The 11,021-nt window shown below is 45.9% G+C and overlaps 1 protein-coding gene across 1 annotated transcript; it reads right to left on the bottom strand.

Moving 5' to 3' along the window:
- Positions 1 to 556: 556 nt before the first annotated feature.
- Positions 557 to 9,726, bottom strand: amotl2a (angiomotin like 2a). The gene is made up of 11 exons (XM_080430269.1): positions 9,545 to 9,726; positions 7,700 to 8,524; positions 7,398 to 7,584; positions 6,606 to 6,750; positions 6,403 to 6,495; positions 4,508 to 4,803; positions 4,094 to 4,290; positions 3,872 to 3,973; positions 3,580 to 3,755; positions 3,018 to 3,194; positions 557 to 2,781 (listed from the first exon to the last, which is right to left on the bottom strand). Exons 2-11 carry the CDS (start codon positions 8,446 to 8,448, stop codon positions 2,696 to 2,698), a joined length of 2,208 nt encoding a protein of 735 aa, XP_080286395.1. The 5' UTR covers positions 8,449 to 8,524; positions 9,545 to 9,726; the 3' UTR covers positions 557 to 2,695.
- Between the last annotated feature and the right edge of the window lie 1,295 nt (positions 9,727 to 11,021).

Below are 11,021 nucleotides of genomic sequence, written 5' to 3'. Positions count from 1 at the left end.
TGTATTGACATATTCTACCATACAGTTTGGTTAAAATAATGCTTTATTCATTAAAATAGGTCCCAAATGTAGCACCAAATGTTAAAAAACATCTGTTAGCCAAACCTATTGATATCTCAAGATCTTTACACACACACAACAGACTCAGAGTTAAGAGAGCTTCTTTGTTTCATTATTTCAACTAAGGAACATACTTAGCATTCACCCCAGGTCTGGGTTTTATTTGGGACCCTGTGGGGGATGTGATAAATACTGTTTCCCCCCCCCAAATGCAGGTTGCTTGCCAACAGTCAAGCAGGTGGAGGAGTTGTTTTTCTCTGCAGAGTAAAGCGAAGCTCTTCACTGATCAGTAAGACACCATTAATGCTTTTCAGTAGACTCAAAGCAGCAGGCTGTACAGAGTTGTAATTGTATTCAAGTCAGAATGGTCCCACCACACACACACAAAGACTTGCACACACACAATCACACTCGCTTTGGTTTGCATAATGGAGTGGTCATGGCAAGAATTACTCAATTGCAACAATTGTGTGAAAAAAACCCAGACACATTTTAGAGACATATATTAAGAATTTTAATCTATTAATGTGAAATGTTAAGGCATATACAAAATTCTCCATTACAAAAAGTTCACAGCAACATCATTCATAATGGGTCAACCAGCTAGAGCAAGGCATCTAAACAAAACCTTTTGTGTTCATATAACTTAATGCAAATAATTAATGCAAATCTTTGGCATCTCAAGAGAAAAACAAATACAAAATGTACAAATGGGAAAAAGGTATAATATATTAACTTATTTCACTTCAAATAGCACTTAATGTAAACTCAGTCCAAATAGTCACACGGGCACATCATCTTACAAAGAAACTGAATCCAACACAATGCACTGACCAGCAAATGCATTGTGAGATAAAATGAAATTCAAAATCTTAAAGGGGAATACCAGTGAAACGTAAAAATGTGCAATATTGTTGTTAGGTTCTAGATCAATACCCTAATCTGTGCTGTTGTCAATATGAACAACCTGTAGCCTTTTCATTCATTATATCCTGGAGGCCAACACTGTGGACATAGTTTTGAAAACACATAGCATACCAATATCCCCCCAAAAATCAACCCAGGTGGCCACTGTCATTATAAAATATCCCCACTGGACCCGACTGTGTGAAGGTATAAGAATAACTTGCAATATTGCATACAGAAGTTTAGTGGCATTCCCCTTTGAAGATTGGAAAAAGTACTATTCTGGATCCTGGTACATTCCAGTTAAATACAGCCCTACTTGACACTTCTGCATTTACACAAAAGAGGGATTTACATTCAGCAGTGTCCACTGACTGCATTTTGACCGCAGATATGCCAGCTACTTGAGCAACAGAGGGGGGAAAAGCATAGCGCCATGTAACACAGTATTTGTGACAACAAATAGAATGGCAAATGCAGGCCAGATTTAGTCGGCAAATTCTGAGTCTTACTCTCACAGATTTAGACACGCTTGGAAGAACCAGCTACCGTGGCGCGCAACAAATACCCAGACCCAGAGAAGGAACCGCGTTCCGAATGCATGCCATTTTAACAAGGGGCGAGGGGTCAGACTCTAGATAGCCTTTTTCTTTAACGGGAGCATTCCTTCAGAGAGGAATGTGAGAAGATTAGCTCCAGCATGTCAGCAGAAGGGAACGGAACGCCGGGCAGTGGCCATTGAAGGGCCCCCCCCACACATTAACCCGGGATCTAGAAAATTAGACCCCTGCGAAACACGGTCAATCCTCACAGCCCTTTTTTAAGCAAATGAGAGGACATGTTCCGCGGGGGCCGCAGCGTCAAAGGAAGTTCTCAAATCCTCCACCGAGCAGAGAGCAGGGGGCCCCAACTGGCTATTAAACAGAGAGAAGCAACTGTGTAGTTCATTTCAGTAGGGGACTGCTGATGTTGGATTAATCAGTATTCACTCAAGCTCGCCGTTACAGAGAACAATCCTAAAACATGGCATGTAAACACGCAGGGCATGCCTCTGCTAACTCTACTAAGCACTCCCATTAGTTTAAGAAGGGACAGTAATAGAGGGGGGCCTTTGGCAATTATAGAACGACCAAAGTAGCCTCGGCCACATTGTGTTTGTGATCCGGGGATTGTGAGTTATCTGTATAATGTTGTTATAAAAAAAAGGGGAAGCGCAGCTAGGCAGAAGTGGGCGGCTAGAGTGGAGTCACCGTTTTCTTCCTCTTTTGTCAAACAGGACAAAGGTTCACATGGAGCAGCAGTTATAAATACAATACATTAATTATAAATGAACACATGTCATGCACAACATATATATTATATATGCCTGATTCCATTTCCTATCGACTGCAATAATGCAGAAATGCCATCCAGGTACCTTGAAGACTTGAGAGAGAACATGGCCGTCAACGTTAGGCACTGTTTGAGGTGTACAGAGACGATGGGGGGAAAGCTCAGCTCTCCTCCCCGAACTGTCACACATCCAGGATTTGTCTTTTCAAACAGTACATTTAAGTTCATGTGAAAATGTCTGCACCCCCCATGTCCATCTGTGGCTCCGTCTTAAAGACAACGTTTCCCTCCTGGTGGTGGCGTGAACAGAGGAAGGCCTTTAGAGTCTTTACCAGACAGTCCAAGCCAACTCTCGTAGTTCAGTTAAACGCGCCGTGCCTCAGCGGGCCGGGCTTTTTCAAATAAGGATTTCAACCACCTCCGCATCCGAGTGGGTGATGTTCTTGAACGTGTTGAGCTGTGCCTTTGACTCCTCCAAGTTGTCTGTAGATAATAAGATAATAATGGCACATTAGGAGGGGGTAAATCATGCTTACGTTACAGTATACTGATGCTTACTTCCTAAATAAATAGTCAGTTTTACACGCAAAGTTTTTATTGTACTTCGTCTGCACTGACCCTCATCTTTGTTGCATATTAACAGAGAGCAAAGGACAGTACACCAAAGCTGGGTTCTTTAAGCCAAATTTCACAAAAGCTTGATAAGACTATGTACCCACCAGAGGTAGAGGCCTCAGAAGCTGCTAGCGTGGGGGACTCTGACGTGAGCTCAGCCCACTCTGCTGGGAAGTCGCTCTGGGTGCTGGAGTCTCGGCTCAGGGCCTTGGGGAGGGAGCGGCGCTGGGAGGGGGGTGGCAAGGCAGCAGCAGCCGTCTGGTCATCCGAGAGGCTCTTCCCTACAAACGCAGACAAAAAGAGGAAGCCGTTTAATTACCAGATCACACACACACTCACGCTCACACAAACATCTGCTCCGTTCAGCCGAGTGCCTCCCACGACTATTCTGGACCTGCTATTCTGGAGCGAGAGACGATATGGATTCCGGGTTTAAAAACATGCTCTCTATTTGAGGAGGGACACCCAAAGGGTCGTCTCCCACACTTTTTTTAGGAAGCGCACAGTCTGACTGGCGACGCTGGTCAGTCTGCCAGTTGTCATTTGACAGTTGTTAATAGCGCAATAGCGCATGTCATTTTGAGATTCAACATTCTTCCAGGCTGAGGCAAGACTGTAGAACTGTGACCCCGACACACTCACACCCGTACACCCGTATGAGCTCACCTTTCCCCATGGCAGTGCAGTCCACTGGGCCGCTGGCCACCGTGTTGATGGAAGGAAACGACCTGGCCAATCGAAGTCCCTGTTTCTCCAGTCTACCTTGCTCCCACCGGGAACGCTGCTGGAGGATTCCGATCACGGCATCCTTCTCAAGGAGCTGTGCATGCAGGACCCTGATCCTTAACACACAAATATTTATGGAATACAGCATGAGTACCAAATACAATCAAACAGACACAAACGTGTAAATATAGGGCATAAGTGGTTAAGTGAGCGACGGGAGTGTTCCGCATACCTATTCTCCATCTCTTGGTGTCTGTGACCAGAAAACGGCAGGTCGTCGTTGAAGCTGCTGTTAGGCGAATGGCGAGGAGAGTGTCTGATGATGGTGGTGTCTCTGTTAGCAAAGAAGAAGAACAAGAGTATTAAATGAATGTAATCTCTATGAATGCACTGAAATTGTAATCCTCCGACCGCTTTCTCTTTTTGCCATCGTTATTGATGTGTAGCAACGTACCTCTGTGCTGCGGCCGTGGCAGCGGCGTCCATGGCGAACTGTCTCATGGTGCTCTCCTCCAGGTACTTCTGCTCCCACTTGGTGATGTCCGCCTCGAGAGCCAAGATGCGCTCTTCTCTCTCCCTCAGCTGCTGCTGCAGCGTGGCGGAGAGCAGCTCTGAGGCTACAGGGCCGCCGACCTGGCTCTGGAACTGCCACTGTGGAGGTGAAAAAAGGTAGACAGGGTTAAGATGATGCAAAAATGAAGAGCCATTTGATCTCATCACCAGCTCGGCGCAACCATCTGGTCCAGTATATTTACGGTGCATAATGTTCTACGTACTGGACCACTAGCAAAACAAATTTCTTTCACGGACCTCACACGTGGCAACGTGTGAAGCCCCGAGATAAGACAACAACAGTCCGCGGTCTCACCTGTTGCGCCCGGAGGCTTTTGAGCTCCTGCTCGAGTCTCGTGCGCAGCCTCAGTTCGAGGGACTCCCTTTTCTCGCAGGCGGCCTGCAGTTGAGCCAGCGAGCTCTGCAGCCGCTCCACCTTCTCCACGTACGCCCTCTTCCGCTGCAGCTCATCCTCCAGCTGCTGGTTGCGAGCCTGCGCAGAGCCCAGCGCCTGCTCCAGGACGTCCCGCCTCCGCAGCCACTCGTCGCCGGAGACGCGCAGGTGCTGGAGCTGCCTCTCCAAGCGTTCACGCTCCCGTTGCTGGTCCTCATCTGAGAGAGAGAGAGAGATAGAGAACTAGTTAGGTATATGCGGCTGATGCCATTTAAAACAATAATATGTGGCAACGGGATATATGCAAAAGTCTATGCAGTTGCCATTAAGTCGGTTGACGAGAGAATGCTCTGGGAACTTTGTTTTAAATGGAATGTCAACCATCAGGGGACATTTTATGCAGAGCTGTGAGGCAATTAGCTAAAGGGCATTCCATTTGACCCTGTCCTAACCTGCAAATGAGCCACCGACTCAAAAAATAAGTTTCGAGTTAAAATACACAAAGAGGAGCTGTGCATCAGAGCTTGATACTTCTACTCAATTAATATCAAACCTAGTCTACGTCCAGAAGAAACAATTTACAGTGCAAGAACACGTTTCGTTTTGCCAGAGCCACTTAAAAACGGGCAGAGATTACACAAGAGGGCTGCATGTCTGTGGAGGGAATGCAGACTTCCTCTTATCCACTTAAGCACACAGGCGTAGCTTTGTACTGGGAAAAGCCTCGGAATGCCTTTAAGGGCATGAAGTAAACAAGTATCTTTAAAGAAATGTTTAAGCATTCCATGAGGGGGGTAAAAGGAAATAATTTACACCTCCCTCGGTTGCATATGTCACTTTGTGTCTGCAGGAGCTGGGACAAGCGCCATTGGGAAGGACACACCAACTAAACAATGTTTTTGACCTTACATCTGCTTGAAAACAGCAATCACGCTTCCACTAACACAATGTGAAACAAAATTGGAAGAATTAGTTGCGCAACTATATATTCTCACAGATGGTTGGGGAGAGAAAACAAACACATTTTCCATCTGTAAGCTTCTGGAAATAATCATACTTCTTCTAGTCATTAAAGTGACTTGCATCTTGTTAAGAACGCCAGCGTTCCACTGTGACTCAGACATTTAAAAACTGACCACCTAATTTTCAAGTAAACTCAGCTGTGATATGTAGTCACGCCATTAAGCAAGATGTACTTATGTATCATTTGTCAGAGTCACAGACCGGACAATGGGCCAGGAATTATTCACAACTGACTGGTGATGAGTCCAAACCCTGAGGTAAAGAAATGCCCAAACAAGGACAGCCAGCTATGTAGGGGTCATGTTGAGCTGGGAATGGATGCCCCGGAGCCTCCAGGCCTATTAGTTCCCCCTGAGGAGGGACGTCTGCAGCTATGAAAGTCTGAGCGAGGGGGTGGGGTGGGTGGGCTGGCATTCCCAGTGGCCGGAACAGCCTGAAATACCTAAAAAAAAATCTCTGGAATCCAGGCCGCATTTACTGCAGCTATGAAAAATGGCTGGCGTTTAAGTGCCAAGAGAAACTCCTCACATTGGAGGTAGAGGAATGAACGTCCCCCCCAAAGGCGGCCCCCGTCTGCCTCACAACAGACCACCTCAATGTGGCAGGAAATCCATCCCAGAAGAAACTAATGTCCCTGCCACTGGAACGTGTTTCACAATGCAGTGCAATTTGTCAAATCAAGCCCCGTAATTAAGACCCTGAATTCTTTCTTCGAATTTTCTCTGCCCTATTCAAGAGGAAATAAAAGTAGACACTTTCCCTTTTAGAAAAAAATAACTCATGGTTCTACTTACTTTGCTCAATGAGTTTTGCAAACACATGCCGTGTCTGGTCAGTGGATTCAGCTTCCTTGGTCAGTCTCTGTTTGTTAGCCGTCTCAAGGCGATCTGTGAGTTACAAAGGCAAAATAATCAACGACCACGCACATTTAGTTGGATTGCAAAGCAGTTTGTCAAGCGTGCAGTCAGCTGTCAACATGTATGTGGTTGTAACGCACCTCTGAGGTCTCTGTTAAAGTCATGCAGTCTCTTAATCTCGGCCTCCAGTTTGTTCCTCATGGTCTTCTCTAAGGTTTCCCTCTTCGCAGAGCCTTTCATCAGAGTCTCATAGGCTTCAGATATCCTCTGGATCTCCGACTCCAGCTGGGAGAAAAACATTTAAAAGAAACAAAATGTTAAATCATTATTGGGTGGGAAAGCACCCATGTGATACTGGATTGGTGGCTTTTAAACAGTACTCTGTAATAAACGAAGCCGATCGTTGGGATGTAAAAAAAAAAACGCTGGCTCGCACGTTCGTGGCGCGTAAAAGCCCGCCGGCTAACGGCTCCTTTGACACCCTCTGAAAAGTGGGAATCAACATTCCTCAGCGGACACTTATGGGCCCCAGGTGTCAAGGCATTCATCTCGCTTCATGGCGACTTGCCAGTAGGCCGTCAACATACAAAGGGGAAGCAGGATGTGGTGGAAGGCATTCCAAACTCTGGAATGGTACATCCCATCTCAGCGGTGTCATATGCGTGGTGTTGTTCAGACGCATTACATTATAGGGCACAATGGCTTAAAAAGACAGGCTGATCTTAAAGGTTTCATATTAGCATATGTCCACAATTCTTCCGTGTCATGGTCACACCTAAATAATCGCAGTGCCCCCACCCCCCATGTGTGCATTATTCCTAAAACCTCCAGATAGCTTATCACTCCGATTGGCCGCACTAGCAAACAAACAGATTCCACACCAACGGTGTGATGCTTTACTCCTCCACACACGCCAAGCCTCTCTCTCTCACCTTTTGTAGCCTGGCTGCTTTCTCTGCGTAGGCCTCCACTTCCTTCCTGAGCCTTGCGTTCTCCTGCATCAGCAGGTCCATCTGAAGCGCGTTGTTGTTGGGGGCCGTGCCAGACAGCTCAGAGCCCGCAGGACTCATAGAGGGGTAGACGTTGTTGTTAGCCACCTGGTTCTGGGCCGACACATACCTGATGAGAGGAGACACGAAGAATGAGTTAAAAGAAAGAACACACACAGAGGTGAGAACGACCCCGTGACAAACCCCGCTCCTCCCCAGGTGCTGTGGATTGGCGGCAGTGTTACCTGTGATGCGGCGAGTGGAAGGGAGGAGGGGGCTCTTTGTAGTACACGTGCCCGTGCTCCTGCGAGTGGCTCAGCATATATCCGGGGATTCGGACGCAGAAGGGGTACTCCGGGGGAGGGCCGCGCGGGTCAGTCCCTTCCTGTCCATTGTGAGCCATTGCGGGATCTGTAATGTCACTGTAGAGCTGAGGGTAGCTGTGCGCGGAGCTCATGGACGGCCTCTCTTGGGGGCCGCTCCGCTCCAGAGAGAGCCGCATGAGCCTCTCGCTGAGGGAGCGAGCGTGCTCGCCATGCTTCATCATGTCCCACTGGCCCTCGCCCGAGCTCCCCATAATGTCCGCGCCAGAGGTGGCTTCCAGCTCAGCTCGCACCTGCTGAGAGATCAGGTACTGGGAGTGCGCTTTGGCCTGCTCGTAGGTCGGCAGCTCCTCTCCGTGGAGCTGGTACAGGTGGCAAGCAGGGCTCTCTGAATGCTGGCAGTCGCCCTGGTGCTCCTGGCCCTGAGGCTCCTGCCGAGTTGACATCTGAACGTACTGGCACTCCTCCTGCGTGAGGCTCTCCAGGGAGGACCGCGGGCTGCCCGCACTGCCGCCGCCGCCGCCGCTGCTGTTGCTGCTGCCTCCGCGCAGGGCCTGCTGCTGGATGGCGAGGAGCGTGCGTGTGTCAGTCAGATTCCCGTAGCGTAGCTGCTCTTGGATGAGACGGTGCAGCACCGTGCCAGAAGATTCCTCAGAAGTTCTCATAATCATGCAGCGGGGAAATGAGTGGGGAGGGTGTCCACGGGTGGTCGGTTGGATATCCAAGGGGAGAAAAAAGGTTGCAGAGCTATAGATGGAGAAGTAGATGGGTTAGTGACAAAAAACACAATATACAATACCAAACAAAGATAATAAATATCAATGATGTACATTCTTTGATGCTGATAAGAAGATACTGACATGTTTTTTTAATCCCCCCCCAAGAGCCTGAAATGACTTATTGTCCTCATATGTGTGCACATGTTTGCCTTGTATCAAGACTACCATAGATGATCAAGTCTGACTTTAGCTGTCATATAGATATGCAAATGTAAAAATCTATACAAAAAAATATCGATGATAGTCTTGATCCAAGGCTATGCACATGTGTTAAATGTACAGTCTACCAGCCGAGATGACTTGTGCTCTATTAGAGCAGTGCAACAGTAACATCACATCAAGTATACTGTACTGGCAGTGAGTGCAGATTCCATTCCATTGCTTAATCACTGTAAGCATAACTTTCATCATAGTCATACACATACAGACGCACAATACAGAATGATTACTGGATTGGAATGTAGCCTACAGATAACGACGCCACACACACACACACACACACACACTAAACCAAATAAAATTATCTTTATCGTAATCTCAACGGCATGGATGATTATGGTAGGCTAGTGTTGTAAACATACTGCAGTTTCTCAAGAAATACCTGGTGTTAAGTTAACCTGCTTAGATGAAAACATACGGATGGCTCAGCCACAGCTTACTTTAATTAGTGTAAACATTTGTAAGCGTGGCTGGCTGTCGTTGACCTTGCATATTATATTATATTCAATAACAACAACACTGTTAACATGCAATCACAAAAAAACATAACACAAAAAAAACATAACAAAAAACTAAAGATCGCAAAAATCACAACAACAAAAAAAAATCACACAAAAACGTATAAAACATAAAAAACGTAACATCACAAAAATCCCCCCAAAAAATGGAAACCTGAAAACTATCCACACACCGCGAAAAGCACACTGCGCGGAATAGTCTGTCTACAGAACGGGAACAAAAGTTATCTGTGAAATCAACATAAACTTACCAAATTATGCTTCCATCCCCGGACGAAACAATGTATCTCAAGTGTATTTAATTTGAAGCGTGTATACAAAGTATCCGTTCCTTCTGTGCCGCCTTGTGTAAAGCGCGCAGTCAGCAGCGTTGTGTGCTGGCCGGTTGCTGTGTGAGTGTGTGTGTGTGTGTGCTCTGAGTGAGCAGACTGAACTGAACTGAAGCACACTGAGGCAGAGCAGCCTGTAATAAATAACTGAGGGCTGATTGTTCTGGGGCTGGATGGTATGTGAGGAATGCTTGGGCTCCAAGTCCCTCTGGGATCAAAAGCACCGTTGCCAGACTGTGTGGGAGAAACAAGCAACCAGGTCTAGGAAAACAAGCCCAAAAGAAGCCACATGAGTGACATGAGCACTTTAAACCTATTATGCATCGGATATTTGAAAATAGCCAATCTTCAAGCTTGTAGATCTGCTATTTTCATGAAATCTTGAGAAAAAAAAAGAAAAAAAAATCGAAACACAAATTGATTGATTGATTGATGGACTTTATTTAGTAAGACATGAGAACATCAGTACATGGAAGTACAAATTCACAATACAAGGTCTACTAAACTGGGAGTCTCATTAAGCACTAAGCTTGTTTAAGATGAGATCCCCATGCACACAAATCATGATGACATATAAGAGACAGACAGATATACACACTACTATACAGAAAGTCATACAATCAGCTTACAGGTTACTGGTATGAAAAGTGAAAAAAAAATACAAAAGAAGAAAATCTGGTACAGAGGTCCCATGGGAGTCCATGAAAAAAGCAACATTACACAACAAGCCCAAATAAGAACCTAGACTTTAGAAACAAGCCCAAAAAAACACAACCCGCAACTACTAACTACTAACTACCAACAAGCAAGTTTATAGAAAAAACAGCCCAAAGTCGCTTGTAATAAGCGGACATGGCAACACTGATCAAAAGCAGAACCACGGAGCACACGGGCAAAAAAAGGAGGGGGGGGGCAGGGCATCCAGGACTGATTCACATTCAGAACAGCAGCAGAAGCACCATCTCAGCTGGTTGTCTCTCTCTGTCATGTAAAACAAGCAAGATGCCTGCATGGCTTAGGTAGTACTTAAGCCCTATTAAAATGTAAAAGGATTATTTTTTTTTTATATAAAAAAAAAAAGATGTACAAGCTCACCATTGTAGATGTGCTTATTTTTCTATAATTCACCATTGCCATTATAGTCGTTTTTATATCTTTATAGATATTGTGCTTGGTGCTGATGGCCCTTTAAAGTGGTTAATATGCTACAGTGGAAGATTATTTCAGGAAAATGTGCTTTATTAGGTTCTGAAATTGAGATACAGGGCTTCATGGCAGTTCTTTGTCAAACTGTGTTACATACATAAACAACTTGCACACAACTACACTATCCCTAGTACACTGACTGTACAGTGTACACACATGCTCTCTCTCTCTCCCTCTCCCTGAAAAAAAGTTA

The sequence above is a fragment of the Gymnoscopelus braueri genome (genome assembly GCF_963280865.1).
Source record: "Gymnoscopelus braueri genome assembly, chromosome: 6".
Classification (NCBI taxonomy): Eukaryota; Metazoa; Chordata; class Actinopteri; order Myctophiformes; family Myctophidae; genus Gymnoscopelus; species Gymnoscopelus braueri.
This window is presented reverse-complemented; position numbering and strand designations above follow the sequence as displayed.

Coding starts and splice junctions, on each gene's coding strand:
- amotl2a (XM_080430269.1), bottom strand. CDS start 8,448: ATGATTATGAGAACTTCTGAGGAATCTTCTGGCACGGTGCTGCACCGT. Junction 6,496..6,605: donor CTTTAACAGAGACCTCAGAG/GTGCGTTACAAC, acceptor TGTAACTCACAG/ATCGCCTTGAGACGGCTAAC. Junction 4,804..6,402: donor TGCAAAACTCATTGAGCAAA/GTAAGTAGAACC, acceptor TCTCTCTCTCAG/ATGAGGACCAGCAACGGGAG.